Raw genomic sequence first — 25,837 nt, forward strand, 5'->3', positions numbered from 1 at the left:
CATTAATTTAATTGATGTGCATAAGTGAAGCCTGTATTTGAATAATTCAGACACTCAGTTGAAGATTAAGATTCTACTTTAATGAGTCGGACTAAATACGAAAATAAATCGATCTGAATTTAATCAGTTGAAATAATTTATTGTTGCAAACCTAATTTAAGAGCAAAGTATTAACGTTCTCTGAAGAAAGTTATTACCCATTTTTAATGTTTGAAAAGTGTGTTTTTCCAACAAACACAATTCCATGCTTAATTCACACCTTTACACACAAAGTGTACATGTAGAATTTAAACTACAGTACACACATGCATTCTAAGCAGAAGTGCAGAACAGCACATTACAATTAAAAACTTGCATAAGCACAATAAAAGAGGCAGGCAATTAGGTTATAATCTTTTTAATAAAAACTTTGGTATCATTAACATTCTGTCCAATAAAAATCCTCCCTGTGATATCACGGGTCACTCCAGGGGCTCCCTATCCGTTCTTCAGATTTCCAGGATGTAATGCAGGTTCCATCACATTACCACGAAGACACTTCCAAAGTATTTACTGCAGAGAAAATATTTCATTGTGCATTAAGATGGAGATTGACACTTCCTTCAATTACGCATTTAGGTTTGAGAGAAACATTGAAATTCAGTGCCACAGACATAAACAAGTTACATAACAGTCTTGATTTGTCTGTATTTTGTGATTGTTTTGCATTTAGTCGGTCAATGCTACTCATTTTAAGGTATGTGCAGTTTACTTTCCATGAGGCCGCAAAAGAGAATTCCTTTTCTAGGGGGTACAAAGTTTAAATTCTCAATTTTCTGATATTCACCTCTTTTGTATACCAGCTTTTGGTAAAATTGTGAAACGGGTTTGAGGACATCTGCTGCATATAAAGATGTGAAAAAAAAAAAAAAAAAAAAAAGTGGCTATCCATGCTGCCTATTCTCTGTTATTACTAAATGAAAAATGGATCTTGAAGGTAAAAAAACAAAAGAATCAATTAAGCAGATCAGGGGCAACAGGGTAATATGGCCAAATGAAAGAGAAACTAAGTCCATCAACACCCACTTTACTACATTTGCACCCTAAGTTGGGTTGTGTCCAAATCTCAGGGAGAGGATGCACAGCAGCCAAAATACCCCTGGGAAAAATCAGGACAGTTTCTAAAGGAGCAACGTACAAAATCAGCAACACCTCCTCAAAGCTCATCTTTATGCTTTGCTTCTTCCTCATCCATTTCTGAAAGTGCCTCCTCCATTTCGTCCTTTGTTTCTTCACTCATGTCTTCATCATCGCCATCATCATCGTCATCCTCCTCCATAGCTTCAGTATCTTGTTCTTTGTTCTTCTCCTCGTCTTCTTTTCTTTTTATGTCATCTTGTTCCTGTTTCATGTTCTTTTCGGGTTCCTTTGGGGAAAGTTAAAAAAATAAAATAAACATTGTTACAAACAATGTCTGGAACTGTTCAGTATCCCACTGGTAATGGTTACATATGTTGTTCCAATAAAAAGAATTGGCAAAAGGGGACACCAGGACAAACATACCTTTGTCGCGCCCCATGTCTCTGTTCCAATCTCTTCAGCCTCTTTCACATCGTCTGTGATCAGGAAGTTATCAAAGATGGTTCCAGATTTCACCTGAGATAAATATGAATGCAACTTTGACAGCAGGTCTAGAATAACCAAAGAAATAAGATTCATTTTCAAATCCAGATTGGTTCTCTTACCTGCCAAAGATCCAGACCTAGAACACCAATGTTGTCAAACTTGTAGATGTTGGAATCAGAGCTGTATTCTGGATTGTCAATCTCAGGATGCACCCAGGTTCCTTTGTAGTTGGGGTTGTCAATCTGTTTGGGTTTCCATTCTCCCTGTAATACAGAAGGTGTTTGTTAGAATTTGGTGAATGTTAAGTATTTCGCAAGCAGGCTGGATTACGAAAAGCACAAACCCTGCCCATGACTATCTCAATTTAGCATACCTTGTACTCTGGGTTGGGGATCATGGGTGGCTCCCACTCTCCATCCATATCCTCATCCCAATCCTCAGGCTTTTTAGCATCAGGGTCTGGAATGTTTTCAGGTTTGTCCCAGTCCTAAAAGAGAATAAGTAAGGAAAAAGTTGAACTTCAAATTACAGAAATACGAGTGTAAATAAAGCTCTAGAAAGATCAGGACACGTTGGAAATGTTGGAGAGAAGTCAACAGAAAAACATCCAACCTCATCCAGAAAATAGCAAATGTTTCATTTTATGCGGGATGAGGCTGATTCACTTAATAATTCACCTCAGGTTTGGTGTCATCAGCATCATCAATCTTTGCGCGATCATCCCAGTCCTCTGGCTTCTTTGCTTCAGGGTCCTTAATTTTCTTTGGCGGCAGGAAGTCCCAGTCTTCCTCCAGACTGCCAGATTCTACCTTCTCATTATCAATTTTCACCTCATAGGTTTGATCCGGATTCAGGATCAGCGTGTAAAGATGGGTCAGCTCATCATCCTAGAAAGAAATATTGGAGTTTGGAATAAGTCACTGGTATAGAGGCAATGCATGTTTGCCTATCAGAATGAATGTGTGCGTGTGTAAAATGTTAGCATTACCTTGCACTTAATCTCTTTCTTGATGAGGTGATTCTTGCCTTTGTAATTGAAGATGACGTGGACTTTCTTGGTGCTGTAGCCACAGATATCAGGACCTGGATGACATTAAATATTTATAAAGTGTTTTAAAAATCTCTCAATTGTTTAATTTAACCATTCAACTATCACAAATAGTGACCTACCAAACATGACATAGTAAGAAGAGTCTCCATGCATATCAGTCTGGTCAAGGTCTGAGGGGAAGACTTTCACATAGCCACCACCACAGTCAATCTTTTGCTCATGCTTGGCTGTAAACTGAATGACCAAAGGCTTGCCCTCGTTGCTGAAAGGCTCAAAGCGGGCAGAGGTTGCATAAAAACGAGCGTCCTGGCTTGTTTGCAGACCTGGAAAGGAAAGAGCAAAGCAAGTTTTAAGCAAGGAAAACACAATAAAATAGGTTCTCTATAGTTAACAATGTAAATATAACAAGACGAAGGCCCTTCAAACTATAAATGTGCATTGTCAAGGATCTTGTGTGTGCATTACTTCAAGATATGTCCAAGCTTTTGAATCAACTTTTTACATGTTGGTCTTTATTATTTTTTCCCACATTAGCTTATTCATACAACACATCAGTAACACAAATTACTGTCAAGAGCCTTAACATTATTATAAATAGATCATGATCACCACTAATAAAAGGGTTAAACCCAATCAAGTCATGTTTTTGTTGTATAATGAGTGGATTTAAAAGCAATTAGTTTACCTTTGTCTTTCTCAGCATCTCCATAGAAGTTGCCGGCTGTTAGTTTCCACTCTCCATAGTCAGATTTGTGTTTGGAGTTCACCCAGCGACTTCTCCATTCATCTGAAGAAGAGAAAAAAAACACATAAGATAAAAGTAGCTCTTGAGACACATTTCGTTTTCGTCAAGCGACTTCCCTTAAAATCCTAACTTGACAAACAACTGTCAGATCACCTGAGTTATGAGTTTGCCTGGCTAGTGTTACATCTTTATGCTGCTATTAAGGCCACAATCAGCAACTTCAGCTTAGGAGGAAGAAAAAAATACATTTTCAAGCTGGGGGGGGGGGATTGCTAAAGTTAGCCAGCTAACACCAAGTTACAGCAAGGAAACTGAGAAGGGGAGTATTTCCGCCGAATCTGCGAATTACTATAACAAATAATGGTAAAAGATGTTTTGTGATGAGAACATACTTTTAAGAGGAAGGTACGATGTACATTTTTGTTGATAGAGTCAAGCTAACGTGCAATGAATCAATCAACCCACTGCAGGCTCAGTTTTAAATATGTGTTTAAGACAAACTTACCACCGTCTGTAAACTCCTCCCGAAAGAACACATTGGCATGTACGCTGTACAATGCCAATACGACCACAACTACTCCAAAGACTTGCATTTTTTTTCAACAACCGACGACGACGTCCTCACTGAGAAGTGAACACCAGGTGGAGGAGGAAGAGGGCAGAGTATTTTAGAGTGGCTCGAGAGAACAGATGTCTGCCTGCCATTGGACAACACGATGGTGTGCCTGGACCAATCACAGTAGACCACGAAACATATGTCACTTGTGCTGCATTCGGGTGCTACTCGGGTTGTCGAAACTTCCCGAGTTGGGAAGTCGTTCGTTCTTCCGACATCAGTGTGTTATTTAGGTTTATTTAAAGGCTATGGTGTGTTTACGTGATGTTCAGCTCAGAGACTCTGATTGTTGTGACGAGAGCACAAACAGCGTTGATGCAACCAAGAAGATCAGTGAAATATACTGAATGCAGCATTACTAAGTTTACAGCTTAACGATGGCTACAACTTGAAAAATGCCTCCCCCTCCCCCCCGCCTGACAGTGACGTCACGTATGCTAAAAAATAAACCGTTGGTAACTGTTAATGTGTAAATTAAATTACATATATTAAATAAAATGTAATGAATAAAAATATAAAATTAATAAAAATGTGTATTGTTTTTGTTTTATGTCTGTTTTTAGGAATATCTGTAGGTATGTATTATTTCTTGCCTGTATGTAAGTACACAATTTAAAAAAAAACGGTTAATGTGAAGGGCGATTTAACGGTTGGAAACTTTCTTTTAAAGGAAAGCAAAATCTCCGGTACAGTTTTTCTGAAGAGAGAAACACGAGCAAATACACACCCCAAAAATGTGGCAAACAAGTATTAATCTTACCTGGTGACCGACGACAGTACAGGTAAGACAAAAAAATGTAGAGTATTTAATTGGTTCTATCAAAGACTAATATTTAAACTAGCTAACATGCAACGTTACGAAATAGTTTTCCAACTGCTTTAGTTTTAACATTTCACTTGGTTTATCAGTTATGGAGTAATACTACTAACCAGATAGTTAAACTTAAGGCAATTTTTTTTTTTAAAGTTTTCCAACTGCAAAGGAGAGAGGGTTTTGACCTGTGCAGCAATTTGACGATGAATACTCAGGATCGAAGGGCGACCAAGCATGGGGGTCAGGTAAATTCATTCATAAACATATTTATTAGTTGTACTGTTCATTGTGTTTAGGTTGCATAAGTACATTAATTACTATTAATAACACATTTTTTCCTTTAGACAAAGTACAAGCAAGCCAGAGAGAACAGGAGGAAGCTCCTTACCCCTGCTCACAACTACATGATTGGCATCCTGGCTAACAGACTGTACTTGGAGCCGACAGCAGCAGAGGAATTTATTTTAGATTGTACATCTGTGAGTTTTACCTGTTTTTCATTTGTATAATTTTCATTATATGGTTTTTTTTTTTTTTTTACAATCAATGCTCTAATTTTCTTGATATGTAATTTATAGTGGGGGGCATGGGACATTTTCGCCTTGTAGTGCAAACATAAAAAAAGTAAATTAGGAAAGACTAAAATATATTGTAAAGAGATAATATATCCACCTGACAAACAAGAAACTGTATTTTCTCTGGGAAACTCTAGAAAAGCCCTATCAGAAAACCACTACAGACATTTTTTCAGTGTATCTAATCTCATTTCCTATAACTAGTATAAATATTGCTGTGCTGCTCTTTATTCTTGATTTTGAGACGGTCATGCCTTTGTTACCATTTTTAAAGTGTTTTAAATTTCTGTCAATTTTCAATCTCTTTGTCTAATAGCTGGCTGCTTTTGATCATTTCTTCGCTGAAGGAGGTTCTACAATCATTTCCTTTATGTATCAACAGTCTAAAGTCCCAGGAATAGGTAGGCATGAATCATGCATGATTCCAGTTTTTTTTTTTTGCTTCACTGCTCAGAACCAGCCTGCCGAAATAGAAAGTCTCATTCTAGTATTAGATGTTGGGTTTCATAAACCAGAGTAAAAATATGTAGATTAAAAGAAACAATCACAAATATCAGATATCAAAAATTCATCTTTCAGAAATTTGAGAGATATTCTGACATCTTGGGATCCTTGAAGGGGATAACAGGGGAGTTTGTTTCATATTAACTGGAAAAAAAGGTTAAGAGATGGGTAATTGGATTCCTGTTGTTTATATTTACTACTGGTATAATATAGGATACAACATTATCAACTTAATATTGTGCATTCTTGTCTTAAAAAAAGATGAATATCCATATTTTATTACACACAAAAAGATATCAGCGTTGAAAAATTCTACATATGACACCCAGTTAGTCTTCTCATTAAAGTAATTGTGATTTCAGAATGTGGACGTTCATACCCTAAGACTACCAAAGGTGAAACAGTGTTAAGGCTGTTTTTAGCCGATTTGTCTCAGATATGCCTGACTGGTGTTTGCTGCTACTTCACAAGGACTAGAGTGGACGTTCCTGTGAATATAGAAAACATTAACGAGGTAAGACATCTATATATCTGGTTGGTTTGCAGTTTTGTGATTGGGATCTTGGTTTAAAATCGTTTTTGTTGCTACATTGTTTTCAAAAAGTTTTTTGGACCCCAGGTAGAACAGCTGATGTGAATGCTGGTGCTAATTGGGATCCTAAAGAAAGAAAAGAAATAATCACTGTTCAATGAAGAAATTATTGGAAATTATGGAAATTGAAATGTCTCGGGCATCGGTTCTGGATGCCCCCTGGATGCCTCCCTTGGGAGGAGTTCCGGGCATGTCCCTCCGGGAGGTGACCTCGGGGTAGACCTAGGACATGCTGGAGAGACTATGTCTCTCTGCTGGCCTGGGAACACCTCGGGGTCCAACCGGAAGAGCTGGAGGAAGTGTCCGGGGCGAGGGATATCTTGGCGTCTCTGCTTAGACTGCTGCCCCTGCGACCCGGATAAGTGCTAGAAAATTCAATTCAAAAAATTGAAAATAAATGGATGGATGGAAATTCTGGTTCCTGTTCATACCAATATAAAGTGCACACTGTGCTGAACACTTTTCCATTAAAATAACGTGTCTTATCACTTTGGCAGACCTTAAATAACTTGTTTCCTTTATATGTCATTACTGGATGGATGACTATTGATGTTTTGTAGGAGATCTTCTTTTCAATGGTTGATGCCCGAGGTGGTCTCCTGAAAGGAATAAGGGACTCCTTCAGCTTTGTGCTACCAGCTCTAGAAGCACAAGACTGGGGTGACTTAGAAAAGACTAAACATGGAGAAAAACTTATAAAGGACTACAAGAGCAATATAAAACATTATCTTGACTCCTTGATTGGTAAGGCCTTTTTTTCTTGTAAGCAATAAATTGCACAATTTTTGAATTGAAGTTTTGGTGGTTGGAGGGAATAAGAAATGTACTTATCATTTTGTTTTAACTTCAAAAATTAAAACATGCCAAAACACGTTGTATTTTCCATTTTAATTCATATTAAAATGATATGAGGGTCTGTTATTGTTTTGATGACCTGTAACATAATCTTCCTTGTTTGTTCCCCAGTTATCCAGAAGCGCAATGAGAGTGTTGTTCATCTGGAAACAGTAGGAGACATTGACTTCTCCAAATTGGCCTCCATTGATGACATGAAAGCTGCAGCTGCTGACGCTGACCTGGTGAAGCTTCTGGAAGAAGTTTTAAGGTCATGGTATAAGCAAATTGAGCAGGTCAGTGAAATTGAGATGTTTGTTATTCAGTCACTAATATATGGTCAAACTTTTATTTTATATATTTATTTTTTATTTTTTATTTTTTTTCAAAAGGTCTTTGCCAGTTGTCAGTGTTAAAGATCAGGGAACCAAGACTTAAACAATCCAGCATCAAAAAGAAGTGCTTTAGATTCTAGCATGTAACTGAACATTGTTAACTTCTTTTTAATCTAGTAAATGCACATTGCACATGAATCCACATTTGACCATGAAATGTATATCCAACTTTCTATAGGAGTCATACTGTTTTTAAGTCAAAAGAATTGCTACAATCTAACATTAAGTCCCTTTTTTTTAATCTACAATCACTAGATACTGATAGAATGTGATTCAAAGAGGAAAGGAGCTGACGCTGAAGGACCAATGGCTGAGTTGGAACACTGGAAAAAAATCTCTATAAAGTTAAACTGCATCATGGATCACATCAGAGGCCCTGAGTGTGTTGCAGTGGTATCGGTGCTCCATATCAGCTATCCAGACACAGAGGAGGTACGCACTCTTGACTATTAAACTTCCACGAATAAATGATTTAGGTTATAACAGTTTACACATTTTTTACAAGTCCTGTTGTTATGACCCAACTGAGGGAAGAGAAGTAACATAAAAGCATTTGTTTTTGGTAAACGTAAGTTATTTATTGAAATTGTGCCATAAAAACAAACAGTGAAGGTACATTTAACTGAAATTTTTTTGAGAATCAAAAAAGATAATAGCTGGTATCTTTTTGTGGTTTGGTCTGATTGTGATTTATTTCACTGAGGTTACTTGCTGCTTGTCTGACATTTCAGTCTCTGACCTGGCGCTTTGCATGCTGGGAAACTGTACATGAGAAAGACTGGTCTTCTGCATTCTGTGAATTATGCCTGAATCAATACACATTGTTCCCTAGTTATCCAGAAGCACATCTTTTTGGCATACTGTCCATCTTGCATTAGTTAGCATGATGCATACTGCTTTTTTTTGACCATGTCAGTACGTACCTCTAGAAAAGTGTGGCCTCTTTCGCTTTTTTTTTTTTTTGGACTCTAAAAAAAAGAAAGAGTTAGAAGTCCAATAACTAATCAGAAATATATATTGCTTTATAAATCACAAAGGATTGTTTGCTCTAAATTTGCTCATAAAATAAAAAAATGACCCTGTATATTTTGCTTGTAGATGTGGCAGGAGATGCAAGCCAAGATAGTAGAGCGCACCAGTGAGGCAAAAGACAACGTTAAATTCCTGAGCTCGCTGGAGAGCGTCTGTGAGCCTCTGTACCACGCTGACCCGGTACGTTGAGTCAAACATTTCTTGTCTAAGGATTGTCAAAGGAAAAGTGTTGAATGGGAACCTTTCTATTAAATATTCTCTGGTATACATGTAGGGGTTTAAAAGGAGATAAAGGTGAAGATATTAGATTAAAGCATCCATTTACAAACTAGTAAATGGATGATGGATGATAGTTGTAGGATGTTAGGATTGTTTATTGTTGTGACGTGATGTGAACAGAAAATACATGTTAAAATTCACAATGCTGATGCATTAATACCGTGCCGCAATCCACATCCACATGCATGTGTTTTTCCACTCGTTCAATAATTATGCTGTGTGTGGTGTGTCTTGCCTCTTGAAGGCTCACCTCTCCCATCCAAATGGAAAGGCTATACCCTCTGATGTTTGAATGTGTAACTCAAGAAGATTTGATAGGCTGGCTCTTCTGCTTTTTGGAGGAATGTTTAAGTGCATGTGTGAAAACCGTTTTAGTGATTACTTCAAAGTGATAAGGTCAATATACATGTATGTCAGTCATTACAGTAATAGTGTTCCGTAGATAATATAATGGTGTATGATATCAGGTCGCCATGACGAGAAGCATGCAGAAAATCACTGATGCCATTCAGAGGATCTACAATGATTCCCTTTACTTTAATACAGGCGACAAGATATTGGAACTATACTTGAAGGTGAGTTTATTCTAATCAGTGAAAGAAAACATTTTTACTACCAATTTGTTTGAACATTTTGTATTTGCTTTCCTGGAAATGTTTTCAGGTCACACACCAGATGGTTATATCATGCAGAGCATATGTTACTGACTTTGGCAAGCAACAAGTATGGGACCAAGATGCTGAAGACATCCTCAGGAAAATACAGGTGCTAACCACACCTAGTATTGATTAGCTGTGGTGTCATTGAAGGGGCCTAAAGTAGCACAAGTTGAAATTTAATTCCAACTTTTTCACCTATGGTTTTGGCAGAACTGTATCAGCCTGCATGAGGAGTACCAGTGTTGCTTCCAGAGCGCGATGAAGCAAATGATTGAACAGGCTGGAGAGTCTTCATTTGATGTGTCAGAGACACAGATCTTTGGCCAACTTCAGGACTTTTGCATTCAACTTGAAAAGGTGCAGTCCAAGCAGCTGACTTTTTAAATCTAATTTTATTTCACTTCAGCCATAAAGCCTCATCTAGTAACTACCGTAAGTGTTATCTTTTGCAGATTGTACAAATAATTACAGTGTTCAAGACGTTTGAACCGCTCGCAAAATCAAATATTGAGGGCATCGAGAGTCTGGCCAGACAATTCCACACGATATCCATGAACCTGAAAAGGAGGCAAAACAATGTGTTGAGTCCAAGGTCATCTGAATTTGAGAAAGATTTTGCAAAGTTCATGACTCAAATCAGCCACTTTGAGGTATGTATAACTATCCACTGTTAACAGTCTGTGGTGCTTTAAATGTAATGCACGTTTTATTTAAATAAGAATACAGTCATATTCAATTGATTGTTCTTAACCTACAGAACCAGCTGCAATCATTCATGAGTTCCTGCTTCTCCGCCCTCAAGCCAACTCAGCGATCTCTGTCCCTATTACAGCGGTCAGTGGGACAAACTATAGTAGCCTAATTTTAAGATTGCCCTTTAGTTATTTGAGCTGTTGGTGGTTTTACGTTATTATGGTAAAAGGTCTCACCATTTTTCATTTGTAGTTTTCAGAGGCTGAGCATTCCCTGTCTTGAAGAAGAAATGCCTAAGATCTTTGGCGTTATTTTTCAAGCTTATGCCCGTGAACTAGAGTTTGTGGGAAAGGTAGCTCATCTTGTTGGGGAACACTTTTGTGGGTACATCTTCTCTGGATATTGAGATTTTTTATTGAGTTTACTGGTATACTTAACCTTTTTTTCAGTACTATGACAGACTGAAAAATGATCCCCCCTTAACTAAAAATATGCCTCCTGTGGCTGGAAGGATTGCTTGGGTGAGGTTCCTCTACAAAAAAATAGCTGCTGTCATTACATACATACAAGTAAGCCAAACTCCTCCCAGCAGAATGCTTGAATGCATGTTCATTGTTAAAACTATTTTAACCTTGAATGTTTCTGTGGTTAGCAACAGACAAGCTGTGACATCCTGAGCAGACCTGAGGGTCAAGATGTGCTGGCAATATTCAATAAAACCGCAGCTGTATTAACAGAGTTTGAGGTTGTTCACCATGAAGCGTGGATGAGTGAATTGTCCAATCTAGGTTCTGGTTAGTTCTCTTGCTCTATCTTTTAATTTTGATACCATCATAATGTTGTTTGTTTGAATTATATTGTAGGATTAGTATTTATATTAGTTCCCTCCTTCCTCTTCCTACTTTGTGACAGTCATGAATTTTACGCTGTTGATTCGTCACCCAAAGAACAAAACATTCCTGATCAGTTTTCATCCGAAAGTAACCGAGACAATTCAGGAGGTCAAGTTTTTGTTGAAGATGGATCTTGAGATTCCAAAAATAGGATTGGATATGATTAAGTTGGAAAGCCAATTAAATGCTACTTATCTCCGACTACAGGTAAGTAATACAATTTCACAGACAGAAAGGGCCATATAATTTTATGACTTGCATGTTATTTTGTTGTTGTTGTTTTTTGTAGACCATTTTGGTAGATTACGAGGCAGTTTGTAAGTGCATACCTGAACATCTCACCAACTTGATGGCTTCAAAAATCAAAAAGGTAAGCAGTCAAAAAGTAAAATATATTTACGTTTGAATATATGATTATACTTTGTTTGTTTTTTGCTTATATACCTGGCATAATGAAACACTTACGCCTTCTAGATTCTTTAGCTATAAGTGGGTAAATGTGATGCTTGCTTTACAGTGATTGGTCTTTTTTCAGTAATGTGTGTTTAGGTCCTTAAACAGCATTATTTCTTCATTTATGAACGTCAAGGTGGAATCTGTGCTTCAACATGGAGCAGTCTTGCTCACTTGGTCAAGTTCTTCCCTCTTATTGGACGAGTTCTTCCAAAAGGCTGACAGTGCTTTGTTTGAGCTCCAACAAATTGCAAAGAAGGTACTAGAGAAAAGCTCAGAGCAAAATGTGAACTCAAATATTGTTTTTTTTAATATGAACGTTTATATATATAAAAAAAAATATATATATACAATTGTAACATTATTAATGATAATATATGTCATATACTTTTTTTTAGGTGCAGGATATTTGTCAGATCCACATTGATGATGTCCTTAAAGACATCTCAGAGACCGTGCTGATTGAACTCCCAGAAGATCATGCTTCCACACTGCAGTACTTAATTGACCACAACAAGGTATGCAGTGTTGTATGTGCTATTTAATATTTAATGATTATTTTCAAAGCAATATTGATTGAATTTATTTTTCACTAATCTCTTTTTTCTTTTGTAAGCACCTTTGTGAGAAGCATATAAAGACGTTGAACAGCAAGTGTAGTCATGTTAAAGAAGCAGTGGGGAATCTGAGAGACATGCTGAGTGCTGTTTATGAACCAAAAACCAACATGACTGATAAAGAACCAGCTCCAGGTGCTCTTAAGTCTCATTGTCTTCCATTTTCCAAAGAGAGAAATAATACAAAAGATTAAAATAACTAATATACACCAAGATAAAAGAATATATATGTGGTTGTCTTCCCTCCGAACTTCAATAAACCTTTAGAAACGACGGATGAAACATTGTCAGAAGAGAAGACCCCTGCTAAGAAGAAGAGAACTACTAAAGTAGACCCAGAGATAAAAAGCACATGCACCTTTGAAAAGGTGGGTTTGTTTTTCTGATTCCATTGCATCTTTCTCATGTACACTTTACAATCAATGCCTAAAAAACAACCTATGTTGCAGGAGTTTAAAACACTTTATGAATACTTTACTTCAAGAATATTGGATGCACTGGTCAGTACTACCAAGTTATCCCTTGACACCTTGAAAAGGAGATTATTCCACGAGTAAGTCTGTGTTTGCTTGTCAATATGTAAAATAATGATAATATCTAGGCTAAACAGTACTGATTTTCTGCCAATTCTAGGTCTAAGATGGCCCCACTAATAAAATCTGAAATCCAACTGGTTTTACCTGATGTGGTGAGTTCATACTAATCATTAACACATTAACCAGCTCTTTCTGTTAAAACATAAAGTTAAACTCTGAGCTAATCAACATAATATATCTATTTTCTTTATTATATAAATGTTGTCTTCAGGTGATGGTTCCCAATGTTGATCAGCTCCAACAGGGCATAAATCAGCTCATTGACTTGGTGTTGGAAGTAAGCAAAGGTGTTGTGTGGCAGTGGGAATACACTGATGATACCACAAAGGATAAAGGTAAGCCATTGTTAGCATGCAAAGCCTAAAAGACAGGTTCAAATTAGATGCTTTTAAAAAACAGATGAAACATGCGTTTGACAGAGCTCATCTTTTGTTAAGTACAAGTGGTAGAGGGGATCCAGGGAACAGAAGTTGGAAACCACCGGTTTACATTGTAACCAGGGTTTAAGATATTATCTCAGTGATGACACCCACTTCAACCTTATATAGGAAACCTGGGCTTGCTGTCAATGATTCAACAAGTCTAAAAATCTGCTCGTCCACCTCAGTTCTCGTTTCTTAAGTCTCTAAGCAGACTAAAAGCAAAGAGCAGTGTTCTGAAAAGGAGGATTTGGCTCAACAGATAGAGTAGATATTCAGAAGAGAGAGTATGGAATTACTTTGGAAAAGCACCCTCTTGGAGGACTGTTGCCTCCGTAGATGGGAGGCAACAGTAGCAACCTAACTGCTAGGCTATCTGCGCCCACCAATCCAGTGTATTATAAAATCTTTTGACAGGACAAAAATGAATCAAAGTTGTACAGCACTGTAATAAGCAAAGTATGACCAGAATTGTTTATGTAAATATTTAATTGAGCGTGCTTTTTGTTTGTGATGTTTTATAAGCTGAAGAAGAAGAAGAAAACTTCCATCAAAATGTTCTGGAAAACATGGACATCGAAAAGGTCGTGGACAGTCTGAAATCCAAGTTAACCATCCCAAAAAAACAAGAGGCTGATTTTCTGGAGCAGTTCAGTCATTTTAAAGGGATCTTGGATAAGGACAGAAACCACAAAATCAAGGTATTCTTACACAAGTAACATGTCATTGTTTTGACTCCTTATCCAATTTTGCATAATATTAACATAATTATTTATTTTCTTACACTTTTGAAGGAATTAATCGACAGCAATCCATCTTTAACCCAGATCAAATCTGAAATCCAGCACTACGACTCAATTGAAAAAGAAATGGAATATATTTGGTCCATCAATGTTTTGGGCTGTACTGAATTGTCAACAGGTAAGGTAGCTGCAGTGTGTCCAGCCGGGTAGGCTGGTAGAAAGCTAGTTAGAGTGTTACATCAACCAGTCAGAGGATGGAGCCAAAGCTTTAGTTGACCTACTTCTACAGTTTACGGCACTAGAGTAAGACTGCATACTCAGCAGTGCTCAGATGTTAATGCTTACTGCCTTTGATGGCGTTGTTAGCATGAAATAAGAATCACCAAAACAGTGTGCTAACATGCTAACATTGAACAACATAACATACAGCACAGCAAAAGTACTGGACACCTGAAATTGTTACCTGATGATTGCAGGCTAAGGAAAGGTAAATCTAACATGTTCCATACAATAATATAAACATTTTGCTATAAAGAAAATGACCTCATGGTGGGCGTTACAGAAGGAACTTCTACCCAGGTCATCTCATGTATATTTCCGGGAACCACAAAACTCATTGTTCAAGCATTATTCAGAATCCATCAAGTTCTTTGTTTATGCCTGTCTGTATGGAGCCAAAAAGTGGAATGACCATCATCACCATCTCTGCCACATTTAGAGCAAATGTAGACCAACAACAATCCTACTTAGGAAAGAAATGTTCTGGATTTATTCACATTTATTTTCAATAGCGATGGTAATGGTAAAAAAAGATTTCTGATTTATTTTATTTGTTTGTAAATCCTATTTGGTAACCCTCATGATTTATTCTATAATTGTGAGTTTGTGTTAAAATATTGTGCTTTGTAATTTCCCAAAACGTACAGTATTTATTTTGTCTTCTATTTGGCTATTTTATAGTTTTTGTCAAAAAAGTAACAGAATCTTTTCCTTCTAGTTCATTTCATTCCTTTTAGGTGTAATAGGATTTAAAAATGTCCTCACTGTAAGTTGTGTCTGTTGCATGTAGAACCATTGAAGAAGTCTTTGACAGCTGAGGCCAAAGTTTGGAAGAAACAGTTGTGTAAATACCTGAAAGAGAAGTACAAGAAGAAAATGCTGGACACTAGAATACATACTAAAAGATACCTCAAACAACTCATGCATCCTGTAACTAGTCTGGAAGATGTGCGCAGTGCCATGGCAGCCTTGTCGGGACTTCGGGATGCTGAAATACAAACGGATATGACATTGATTTCCATTGAAGTATGAGTCACATCATCATTGTCATTCAGTTGTACAGCTTAAGTCTATTGAACCCCAGCAATAGTGATTATAGTGTTCAGACTTTGTTTGAGATACAGTAGAAATGATTCCATGATATCTTACTGTTCTTAGAGATCAAACTCTGAAATCTGTCTTAAATTTGTGAAGTCTGACAGATTCAATAGTGTAATTACTTTTTCAATAAAACAGTAAAACATGCTTTCTCATTGATAAGTAAGCTTTAAAGATGAATAAATTCAGCTGTTCATATCCAACATGTCATCATACTCTTTATCACAGGAAGCCTTTGAAATTGTAGTGCAGTATGAACCCGAGATGACCAAAACAGAAGTAGAGGGGGTGTCCAACCTGAGACATTACTTCAACGAGCTTCAAGCTAAAGCTGTTAGTATTAATATTACTTTTAATATTGTTACTGCTATAGTCCTGTAACCTTACTTTTTTGATTTCTGGCTTTTCCAGAGATCATTGCAAGATGAGCTTGTCCGCCTGCAGCCCAAGTTCAAACAAAAACTTCTGGATTCTGTTGGTGATTTCCAAAATGAAGTTAGCAATTATATGGAGCAGTATGAATTAGTAAGTACTTTGTTTTTTTTACTCTCATTAGTCCACCATATATGTTATTTAAACAATTAACAAGTTCTAATGCAGCCTTTTTTCTTTCTTTTGTAGGAAGGCCCAATGGCTGATGGAATAGCTCCCCATGAAGCCAGCCGCAGACTTCAAAACTTTAAGGTAACATTGTAAATGAAAGATAAAGATCGTTTATATTCGTTATTGCTGAAATTATGAGAATGTGACATCATGGGACACACTCAAGACATTTCACAATGATCTTAATCAAAGAGAAAACCTGCCAAAAAAGTTTGACTCCATAGTAAATGTCCTTGTTCCATGAATAACTAGACTACTATAAATTGTGTTTAAATCAGTTTTTTGCAAATGAAGATGGAAACAACATTTTCAAAATGGTTAGTTTCTATTTTGTATTTAACACAGACCCTTTTTCCCTAATCCTTTAGGAATGTTTTGAAGATCTGTGGAACATTTTCAGCATCTATAACTCTGGAGAGCAGCTTCTTGGTTTGCCAGTAACCCAGTACGACTCTCTGCACAAGAAAAAGTGAGTTAGCACTCTGCCATATTGGATCCTACATGACTAGAACTGTGACTGTTGTCTTTGTGCACTTGTGGAATGTATGAACACTAATAGATCGTTTTGTTTTCTTGATTACATCAGAAAAGAGCTTGATCTACTACAGAAACTCTATGGCCTGTATGACGCAGTGATGGCCAAGATTAGTGGGTACTACAGCATTCTGTGGGTAAATGTAGATATCGAGAAGATCAACACAGATCTTTTGGAATTTCAAAACAGGTAACGATGATTGTTTTGTTTTTTGCGTTAGTTAGGAATGTGTCATTATAAAGACTTCATAGTTCCAGTGTCTTGTTTATTACCGAAATTGCTGTAAAAGTTAGAGGTTTTTGAATGTGGGCAGAGTTAGAAAACGAAAACAAGAATCAAATGATGTTTATATTTTTTCTCAAGTGCACCATAACACATTATATTCTAGATGTCGAAAGTTACCAAAAGGTCTGAAGAGCTGGCAGGCCTTCCTTGACCTAAAAGCCACCATCGATGACTTTAGTGAGTCATGCCCTCTGCTTGAGATGATAGCAAATAAATCTATGATGCGGAGACACTGGGACCGGATCACTGACCTGACTGGTCACAATTTTGAATTGGAGTCCGAAAACTTTACATTGCAGAACATCATGGAAGCACCTTTGTTGAAATACAAGGATGATATTGAGGTATGTTGGATGTTGCAATCTGCATTCATCCTGCCCTGATTTCTGCCACATTCTTTTACTTGTACTCTGTCATTGATTTTACCCTCCCAAGCTAACCTTTTGTATATATCTGCACTAAAGGACATCTGCATAACAGCTGTGAAGGAGAAAGATATCGAGGCAAAGTTAACACAAGTGAAAGAAGTGTGGTCTGGCCAGATCCTGAGTTTAAATACATTTAAGGATAGAGGAGAACTGATGCTGAAAGGTGCAGAGACAGCAGAGATTTTCACCTTCCTGGAGGATAGTCTGATGGTGCTGGGGTCACTGCTAAGCAACAGGTACGAAAGCGCAAACGATAACATGTACCAGTACATTTATTTTGAACAGCCAAAAAATGATGCCCCATTTATTCAATGCTTCCTCTTAGTAATGATTTCCACGCATTTCCCATGTATATCTTCAGGAAGTTACTGTATTGTATGTCCTTCTCTTCCTTACAGGTACAGTGCCTACTACAAAACAGAAATCAATGATTGGGTGAGCAAACTTTCAACATCATCTGATGTGATAGAACAGTGGATTATTGTCCAAAACCTTTGGATCTACTTGGAGGCTGTGTTTGTTGGGGGTGACATCGCCAAAGACCTTCCACAGGTATGGATAAGTAAGAAATAATGATTAATGAACTTCGTTCATCATTCAACAGTCCGCTATTAAGGGATAGCAGACTGTTGCTGTGTGTAGTTGGCCAATCAGAATCAAGAATTAACACAGTTGTGTATTAATGCACTATTTGATAACAAAATGATAATGTTAAACTCTACTACAGTAACATTCCAAAATACTTTTTCTCCATATAGGAAGCCAAGCGTTTTCAAAACATTGACAAGTCCTGGATCACGATCATGCAGCGGGCCCAGAAGGTCCATAATGTGGTGGAGTGCTGTACGGGGGACCCAATCTTGGGACAGCTGCTGCCAGATCTCCAGAAACAGCTGGAGTTTTGTCAAAAATCTCTCGCAGGGTAAAGCTTTGTCAAAAGCTTTTTTTTTTAAATTTAATTAATAATGAAAAAAAAGACATCAGTTGGGCTGGAAAAAACCTATATCTAAACTCTTCAAGTATCTTTAGCTTGTGATGTTGTCTAACGTGTATAACTAAGGACAACGCTGCTACAAATGGATGCTTTTCCTTTACATATATGTCTGAAAAATGTTGGTGTACTATGACAGCCTCATTTAAAAACAATAACCAATTTGCACTTTATTTAAAAGTTTTTCATTTAACTTTCATCACCACAGTCATTAGCATGTGTTTGTTTTTTATTTGATGATTGTCACACTGGAAATGATGTCACTCAACACTCAACAGGTACCTGGAGAAAAAGAGGCTCTTGTTCCCACGCTTCTTCTTTGTGTCTGATCCATCCCTCTTGGAAATACTTGGACAAGCCAGTGATTCTCACACAATCCAGGTGAGGGCACCCTTGGAAACTGTAACACAAAGTTTGGCAACATAATCATTTAAAATGTGGGGACAAATATGTCTAACTAATACAAATATGAATGTGACCCAACTTACATATACTATCAGTAATGTTTAATTTAATATAGTGTGAGAAAAAAAAAATCTTAACATAATTCCAAAGGATTTTTTTGTAGTTGTCATATTGAGTTATTTGTGAGACAAAAATGACCAATAACTAATTTTACTCGTGCTTTACTTTCAGTCACATCTACTTGGAGTGTTTGACAATGTCAATGAAGTGGAGTTTCATGCTACAGACTACAACAGGATGTTGTGTGTCATTTCACAAGAGGGAGAGAAGTTACCGGTATGTAAATGTAATGACATTTGCAGTGTTAATGTGGTCATGTTGCACATGTTTCTTTTAATATAAGGCACATTGTTGCAGCTGATTTATTTATGTTGTACATTATTAAGTTGAATCCACTCTAAAGCATCATATTGCATTTAAATGACCAACTATTTATGAACTGCTTTTATGTTCTGATGACAAGTAAACAATAATTAAGTAAGTGTGTATTTGTGGTTTCAGCTGGACGTTCCTGTAATAGCACACGGACCAGTGGAGCTTTGGATTGGGGAGCTGTTGTTACAGCAACAGGCTTCTTTACACTCTGTGATCAAAGCTTCAGGTCTAGAAATCAACGATGAAGACTTTGACCTTCTCCCTTTTCTTGACACCTTTCAAGCTCAGGTCAGAATGAACTCATTTAGTACAATGACTTGTTTTTGGAAATTAGGACATCGTTTTTATGCATAACCTTAGTACCACTCAGACCCATGTGCAACAAGTCAGAACCTCATAGAATCAACTGTTCAACCTGTGACCTCAACTCTGTGCAGATTCTTAAAGGGAGAAAGAGGTTTTAAACACTCATCACTTGTTTGAGGAAAGGCTTAATCGTGTCCTGATTAAACTGCTACACACTGAACAATTGATGCTTTTGTCAAACCATCAAGTTATATGGCCTCATGCCTCAAACCAAAGCTAAACAAAAGGACCTCTTGCTGCCTTCCAAAGTAACTGGGGCAGCAAAACGGTTGCTGACAGATTCATTTTATGACATTTATCTTTTTAGTTTATCATTTTGAACTTGCTTTCTTTCAGGTTGGCTTGTTGGGGATCCAAATGCTTTGGACAAGAGATGCAGAGGAGGCACTGCAGAATGCAGATGATGACAGGGAGATCATGCCTTACACCAAAAAGAGATTCCTAGATCTACTCACAACCCTAATTAAACAAACAACCCATGATCTGAGCAAGTTTGACCGGGTCAAATATGAGACACTTGTCACAATCCATGTGCACCAAAGTGATATATTTAATGATCTGGTAGGTTTCTTTAAATAAATCTCTCTTCTCTCGTGGCTTGTTATCACTATTCTATTAGCTAGTTATTGTCATTTCAGTAACATAATCATGTGGCTCTTGTTTGTTCTCAGGTAAAAAAGCGTGTGAAATCTCTCACTGACTTTGAATGGCTGAAGCAGAGCAGATTTTACTTCAAGGACGACCTGGATAAGGTCCTTGTGTCTATAACTAATGTCGACTTCATTTACCAAAACGAGTTCTTAGGCTGTACTGACCGTCTGGTCATCACCCCCCTGACTGACAGGCAAGAGATGGGACATTTTAATTTGTGTTTTAAAATAGATAAAATACATTTTTTATACATTGTAAGTTGTCTCTCCGAATCACTGTCTTTTTAATCAACAGGTGTTATATCACACTGTCCCAGGCTCTTGGCATGAGCATGGGTGGAGCTCCTGCAGGGCCAGCTGGCACTGGGAAAACGGAAACCACTAAAGACATGGGTCGCTGCCTCGGCAAGTATGTGGTTGTGTTCAACTGCTCTGACCAGATGGACTTTAGAGGACTGGGAAGAATCTACAAAGGTACTCCAGAGGATGAACTGACTCCTCTAGCATTGTGTTGTAGAGTGTTGTTTATCTCATGTTCTACTTTTACCTCAGGCCTTGCGCAGTCGGGGTCTTGGGGCTGCTTTGACGAGTTCAACAGAATCGACCTGCCGGTGCTTTCAGTAGCTGCTCAGCAGATCTACATTGTTCTGGTGGCACGCAAGAAACACAAAAGCACTTTCATCTTTACTGATGGAGATGTTGTGAATCTGAATCCAGAGTTTGGCCTGTTTATTACCATGGTAGGATACAGGAATCCAAAGGAATCTACAAATATACACTGAATATTCAGAAGCTAATACATCATCATCCCATGTCTAGAACCCTGGATATGCTGGTCGTCAGGAACTTCCTGAAAATTTAAAAGTCCAGTTCAGGACCGTGTCTATGATGGTACCAGACAGGCAGGTGGGTCAAGTCTAGATTTCATTAAGCTTAACTCATATCGAACAACTTGATTCACTGCTGTGTTTTGCAGATCATCATGAGAGTAAAACTGGCCAGCTGTGGATTCAATGACAATGTCATCTTAGCCCAGAAGTTCTTTGTCCTTTACAAACTGTGTGAAGAACAGCTTACAAAACAGGCGAGAAGCTTTTGGCCACACATTATTCATATTTTTAAATGACTTAAAGCTTATTCACATACAGCTTCCTTTCTGTTTCAGGTCCACTATGATTTTGGCTTGAGGAACATCCTCTCTGTTTTAAGAACACTCGGGGCCAGTAAGAGAGCACGGCCTAATGACTCAGAGTCCAGCACTGTCATGAGAGTGCTGCGTGACATGAATCTTTCTAAACTGGTATGACAGGAGCTCACTGTGACCACCTAATAATGGTGTTACAGATCCCATAGTTCTGATCACTGATCATGGATTTTGATCACAGATCAGATCAGCTTTTTGGATCCACCAAAAACAAAAAGACATTTATGATTTATAATGACTTCCTGAGCTGGATTTGACTCAAACAGAGTATTTTAACATCATCAATACAAATCAAGATGCTTCTCCATGAATAGAGATATTTTATCACATCCTCTCTTTTCACGGTGTGCATGCATTTAGGAATTATGGCTGTTGGAGCAAACATAGCACATAACCTTATTTTTCCCCAGCAGTAGCGTACCAACAGTGTCTATGTTTACAGCAACATAATACAGTAGGTTATAACATCACAAATGTGAAGCAATATATTTTGTTTTATTGTATCGTATATTCAATTCAATTCAAAAAGATTATTTATTTGTCCTCGGGGGGGCATTTCAAGTATGTATGTATTCTGCATACATACTTGAATTAGGTACTGCATACAGTATGTATTCTGTGTTGACCTGCCCGGGCACTGCAGATGAAAATTAGCTATAATCTGTTACGAAGCATCTTTTCTTTGTCAGATTAATTTTATTGTTCTACATGGTCCCTGACAACTAAACTACTGAGGGTTCTCATACGCCACCACCAGAATTTACCTGCATGATAGGAGACAAAGTTAGAGTGAACAGAGAAAAGATGAAGCACTGTTTGAAATATAAAGACTTTTTTCCCAGTGTGAAAAATAGCAAAAGATGTTGTAAGACTATAAATGCTGTTCAGTGAGTGGTTAGTGTGCTCCATGTACGGAGGCTATAGTTCTCCAGACTGAAGAGTATAATAAACATTAAAAGGTGTTTCACTGTGTCAAAAGATAATGTGTATCTGAATCATTCCTTATGTTTCAGGTTGATGAGGATGAGCCACTCTTCAAAAGTTTGATCAATGACCTGTTCCCTGGTATCCAGCTGGATGGGAGCACATACGTTGAACTTCAAGCTGCTGTTGACCACCAAGTGAAGCTTGCCGGCCTCATCAACCATCCACCATGGAACCTGAAGCTTGTTCAGGTAAAACCCTTTATTAATGTTTTAATAAATAATTGATTTGTATTGATGATGTTCAGGTAAAACCCTTTATTAATGTTTTACTGTCCTCTGAACAACACATCTGTGTTGTTTGAAAAATGTGTTCAGGCTGTCTTACTCTCATTGTCAGCTTTATGAGTCTTCACGAGTACGCCATGGCCTGATGACTTTGGGCCCGAGTGGAGCGGGGAAGACAACGGTCATCAATACTCTGATGCGAGCTATGACTGAGTGTGGGAGCCCACATAGGGAGTTGCGCATGAACCCCAAAGCAATCACTGCACCACAGATGTTTGGTCGTCTTGACGTAGCCACCAATGATTGGACGGATGGGATCTTCTCCACTCTCTGGAGGAGGACACTTAAAGCCAAGAAAGGTTTGTAACAGGTTGAGAAATATTTAAACTAAAACTTTCATATTCATATTACAAGTGTCCTTTTTCTGAAAGTGACTGTAACAGAGAGGCATTCATATATTATATATTATCATTCAAAAAAGGACTATGACACATGTTGCTGGATGGTAATTACACTAAATCTTTCACTCGTTAATGTTGACATTTTCAGGAGAGTTCATATGGATTGTGCTGGATGGCCCGGTGGATGCCATATGGATTGAAAACCTCAACTCTGTGTTGGATGATAACAAAACGCTGACCCTGGCTAATGGTGACCGTATAACTATGTCTCCATCCTGCAAGCTGGTGTTTGAGGTGCACAACATGGATAATGCTTCTCCTGCTACTGTGTCACGTGTGGGTATGGTCTTCATGAGCTCCTCAGCTCTCAGCTGGCGACCTATTCTTCAGGTACAGTTGTTCTGTTAAATCAAGAGAGATAGATAGATAGATAGATAGATAGATAGATAGATAGATAGATAGATAGATAGATAGATAGATAGGTCATTGATCCTGAGAGAAATTCAAGATCAGCAATTTGGAGAAAGTGTGAAGATAAGAATGAATGTTTATTTTACTGTGAAGTCCTTATGTGAAGTCCTCAATTTAATGTTGTAGGGATGGGCTTACAAGCGCAATACTGAACAGGCAGAAAGCATAATGAGTTTATATTTGAAGATATTTGAGGACGCTTACTTACATGTGAAGCGCAACCTGAAACCAAAAATGGACCTCCTGGAGTGCAACTATATAATGCAGGTGTGTTTTGTGAAAGCTATCTTATCTAATTTTTATCTTGTTGTGGAAAAATATTGAATTATTTGAATACTATCCCCCCTCAGTCTGTGAACTTGCTGGAAGGCCTCATCCCAACTAAGGACAAAGGGGGATTGGTTGATAACAAACACCTTGAACGCCTTTTTGTCTTCTGCCTGATGTGGAGCCTGGGAGCCCTTTTGGAGTTGGAGGATAGGGACAAACTGGAGGCTTACATTTGTAATCATGAAAACAAAATTGATGTGCCTAAAACACAGCCAGGAGAGACTATGTTTGAGTACATGGTTAACCAAAACGGTACAGAAGTCTAACACTTACATACCCCTCATTTGCCTTTTTTAAGTGATTGCTTGATGTCTGGTTAATCTTTGTTTGGTCTTTGTTTCAGGTGAATGGTGTCATTGGAACAACCATGTGGGGGAGTATGTCTATCCAACTGACCATGTGCCAGACTACGCCTCCATTCTTGTGCCAAATGTGGATAACACAAGGACGTCTTTCCTTCTGGAGACGATTGCCAAACAACGCAAGGTCATCATTATGTGTCTTTTAAAGTATAACAGTAGTTTTTATCTCTACTTTTGTGGGTTGAAGGTTATCTGTGAATGATGAAAACTACGTGTGTGTTTAGGCTGTACTGCTTATTGGTGAACAAGGAACAGCCAAGACAGTAATGATAAAAGGCTACACCAAGAAATATGACCCAGAGACCGACCTGTTCAAATCCCTGAACTTCTCCTCTGCAACAGAACCCATTATGTTTCAGGTATATATTTATTATGATCTGCATCCATGACTTTTAAAGGCTTCAGAATTTTTGAGTGGACATCCTTTGATTGCCTTTACAGAGAACAGTGGAAAGCTACATTGAGAAAAGAATTGGCAGCACATATGGACCTCCAGGAGGACGCAGGATGACTGTCTTTGTAGATGACATCAACATGCCTATTGTCAATGAATGGGGAGATCAGGTGTTTATACAGAAGGTTTTCATAGATAGATATATGTGTATGAGTGTGCCCTGTGTGTAGAGAGTGAATATTTTATGTGAAATTCCAGTAACTTCTATATGTTACTGTCCAATCAGATCACCAATGAGATTGTACGGCAGATGATGGAAATGAGTGGAATGTACAATCTGGACAAGCCTGGAGACTTCACCACTGTTGTAGATGTACAGGTACTTGCTGCCATGATTCACCCAGGTGGTGGAAGAAATGACATCCCACAAAGGCTGAAAAGACAGTTTACAGTCTTCAACTGCACTCTGCCATCCAACACGTCCATCGATAAGATCTTTGGTAGCTGTCTCTAAAGTAAATTGTTATTTTTCCATTTAGCTTTTTTGGTATAAAAACACTTCATGCTTTGTGCTCTTTCTCTCTGCAGGTGTAATTGGGTGTGGATATTTTCATCCATGCAGGAATTTTCCCCCTGAAATATCAGACTTGATAAAATGTCTTGTGTCTACTGGGAGGATTTTATGGCAGCGGACAAAGGTTATTATTGATATTTAGATATGATAGGAACGTGTTTATAGGTAAAGATTTGACTGATCAAGACTTGACCTGTCGTGATAATTGTCCATTCAAGGTGAAAATGCTTCCCACACCAAGCAAGTTCCATTACATCTTCAATTTGAGAGACTTGTCCAGGATCTGGCAAGGAATGTTAAACATCAAAGTTGAGGAGTGTAAAGATATCACTACTCTCTTGGCCCTTTTCAAGTGTGAAAGTACAAGGGTGATTGCTGACAGGTACTGTACTTGGTTACTGTAATTCCTCTTTTAAGAATATTGCAACAAGGCTCAGCGTTTTTTGTTTTTTTTTTGTCTTAAGGTTCATTTGCACTGAGGACAGAGAGTGGTTTGAAAATGCCATCAATAGTGTGATCCAAGAGCATGTTGACACCAGTCTTGTTCAAGAAGTGCACCCGGAGCCATACTTTGTTGACTTCCTGCGAGATGCTCCTGAGCCCACTGGAGAAGAAGAAGATGATGCCTGTTTCGATGCCCCCAAAATTTATGAAATTGTATGAACGTGTTGTTAAGGCTATTAGAAGATCTGTGTTTTGA

General features: G+C 37.9%; 2 protein-coding genes across 2 annotated transcripts in view; one reads left to right on the forward strand and one right to left on the reverse strand.

Annotated features, from left to right (window-relative positions):
* Nucleotides 1–381: 381 nt before the first annotated feature.
* On the reverse strand, nucleotides 382–4,356 carry calr3b (calreticulin 3b). The gene is made up of 9 exons (XM_079347655.1): nucleotides 3,907–4,356; nucleotides 3,342–3,443; nucleotides 2,776–2,979; nucleotides 2,594–2,688; nucleotides 2,283–2,492; nucleotides 1,979–2,092; nucleotides 1,725–1,868; nucleotides 1,543–1,635; nucleotides 382–1,405 (listed from the first exon to the last, which is right to left on the reverse strand). Exons 1-9 carry the CDS (start codon nucleotides 3,992–3,994, stop codon nucleotides 1,196–1,198), a joined length of 1,260 nt encoding a protein of 419 aa, XP_079203781.1. The 5' UTR covers nucleotides 3,995–4,356; the 3' UTR covers nucleotides 382–1,195.
* A 630-nt stretch (nucleotides 4,357–4,986) lies between these two features.
* Nucleotides 4,987–25,837, forward strand: part of LOC306827153 (dynein axonemal heavy chain 8-like) — a 32,494-nt gene continuing 11,643 nt past the window's right edge. Inside the window, exons 1-59 of the mRNA XM_079348822.1 lie at nucleotides 4,987–5,076; nucleotides 5,176–5,310; nucleotides 5,723–5,807; nucleotides 6,273–6,424; nucleotides 7,063–7,246; nucleotides 7,469–7,632; nucleotides 7,987–8,163; nucleotides 8,830–8,943; nucleotides 9,510–9,617; nucleotides 9,706–9,807; nucleotides 9,912–10,058; nucleotides 10,154–10,351; nucleotides 10,459–10,535; nucleotides 10,647–10,746; nucleotides 10,844–10,963; nucleotides 11,047–11,188; nucleotides 11,307–11,494; nucleotides 11,577–11,657; nucleotides 11,877–11,999; nucleotides 12,139–12,258; nucleotides 12,357–12,492; nucleotides 12,625–12,725; nucleotides 12,807–12,910; nucleotides 12,973–13,045; nucleotides 13,165–13,288; nucleotides 13,898–14,073; nucleotides 14,167–14,293; nucleotides 15,185–15,420; nucleotides 15,721–15,825; nucleotides 15,904–16,017; nucleotides 16,114–16,176; nucleotides 16,464–16,564; nucleotides 16,682–16,819; nucleotides 17,019–17,259; nucleotides 17,380–17,579; nucleotides 17,742–17,895; nucleotides 18,102–18,265; nucleotides 18,613–18,715; nucleotides 18,971–19,075; nucleotides 19,301–19,462; nucleotides 19,877–20,101; nucleotides 20,212–20,384; nucleotides 20,486–20,664; nucleotides 20,743–20,930; nucleotides 21,010–21,096; nucleotides 21,167–21,274; nucleotides 21,356–21,490; nucleotides 22,408–22,569; nucleotides 22,718–22,964; nucleotides 23,155–23,396; nucleotides 23,604–23,744; nucleotides 23,828–24,059; nucleotides 24,151–24,293; nucleotides 24,394–24,528; nucleotides 24,611–24,733; nucleotides 24,850–25,063; nucleotides 25,152–25,261; nucleotides 25,356–25,519; nucleotides 25,602–25,794. Of these exons, the coding sequence (XP_079204948.1) occupies nucleotides 5,035–5,076; nucleotides 5,176–5,310; nucleotides 5,723–5,807; nucleotides 6,273–6,424; nucleotides 7,063–7,246; nucleotides 7,469–7,632; nucleotides 7,987–8,163; nucleotides 8,830–8,943; nucleotides 9,510–9,617; nucleotides 9,706–9,807; nucleotides 9,912–10,058; nucleotides 10,154–10,351; nucleotides 10,459–10,535; nucleotides 10,647–10,746; nucleotides 10,844–10,963; nucleotides 11,047–11,188; nucleotides 11,307–11,494; nucleotides 11,577–11,657; nucleotides 11,877–11,999; nucleotides 12,139–12,258; nucleotides 12,357–12,492; nucleotides 12,625–12,725; nucleotides 12,807–12,910; nucleotides 12,973–13,045; nucleotides 13,165–13,288; nucleotides 13,898–14,073; nucleotides 14,167–14,293; nucleotides 15,185–15,420; nucleotides 15,721–15,825; nucleotides 15,904–16,017; nucleotides 16,114–16,176; nucleotides 16,464–16,564; nucleotides 16,682–16,819; nucleotides 17,019–17,259; nucleotides 17,380–17,579; nucleotides 17,742–17,895; nucleotides 18,102–18,265; nucleotides 18,613–18,715; nucleotides 18,971–19,075; nucleotides 19,301–19,462; nucleotides 19,877–20,101; nucleotides 20,212–20,384; nucleotides 20,486–20,664; nucleotides 20,743–20,930; nucleotides 21,010–21,096; nucleotides 21,167–21,274; nucleotides 21,356–21,490; nucleotides 22,408–22,569; nucleotides 22,718–22,964; nucleotides 23,155–23,396; nucleotides 23,604–23,744; nucleotides 23,828–24,059; nucleotides 24,151–24,293; nucleotides 24,394–24,528; nucleotides 24,611–24,733; nucleotides 24,850–25,063; nucleotides 25,152–25,261; nucleotides 25,356–25,519; nucleotides 25,602–25,794 (8,487 nt within the window). The 5' untranslated portion in view covers nucleotides 4,987–5,034. The remainder of the gene's footprint in view (nucleotides 5,077–5,175; nucleotides 5,311–5,722; nucleotides 5,808–6,272; nucleotides 6,425–7,062; nucleotides 7,247–7,468; nucleotides 7,633–7,986; nucleotides 8,164–8,829; nucleotides 8,944–9,509; nucleotides 9,618–9,705; nucleotides 9,808–9,911; nucleotides 10,059–10,153; nucleotides 10,352–10,458; nucleotides 10,536–10,646; nucleotides 10,747–10,843; nucleotides 10,964–11,046; nucleotides 11,189–11,306; nucleotides 11,495–11,576; nucleotides 11,658–11,876; nucleotides 12,000–12,138; nucleotides 12,259–12,356; nucleotides 12,493–12,624; nucleotides 12,726–12,806; nucleotides 12,911–12,972; nucleotides 13,046–13,164; nucleotides 13,289–13,897; nucleotides 14,074–14,166; nucleotides 14,294–15,184; nucleotides 15,421–15,720; nucleotides 15,826–15,903; nucleotides 16,018–16,113; nucleotides 16,177–16,463; nucleotides 16,565–16,681; nucleotides 16,820–17,018; nucleotides 17,260–17,379; nucleotides 17,580–17,741; nucleotides 17,896–18,101; nucleotides 18,266–18,612; nucleotides 18,716–18,970; nucleotides 19,076–19,300; nucleotides 19,463–19,876; nucleotides 20,102–20,211; nucleotides 20,385–20,485; nucleotides 20,665–20,742; nucleotides 20,931–21,009; nucleotides 21,097–21,166; nucleotides 21,275–21,355; nucleotides 21,491–22,407; nucleotides 22,570–22,717; nucleotides 22,965–23,154; nucleotides 23,397–23,603; nucleotides 23,745–23,827; nucleotides 24,060–24,150; nucleotides 24,294–24,393; nucleotides 24,529–24,610; nucleotides 24,734–24,849; nucleotides 25,064–25,151; nucleotides 25,262–25,355; nucleotides 25,520–25,601; nucleotides 25,795–25,837) is intronic.

The sequence above is a fragment of the Symphodus melops genome (assembly GCF_947650265.1).
Source record: "Symphodus melops genome assembly, chromosome: 7".
NCBI lineage: Eukaryota > Metazoa > Chordata > Actinopteri > Labriformes > Labridae > Symphodus > Symphodus melops.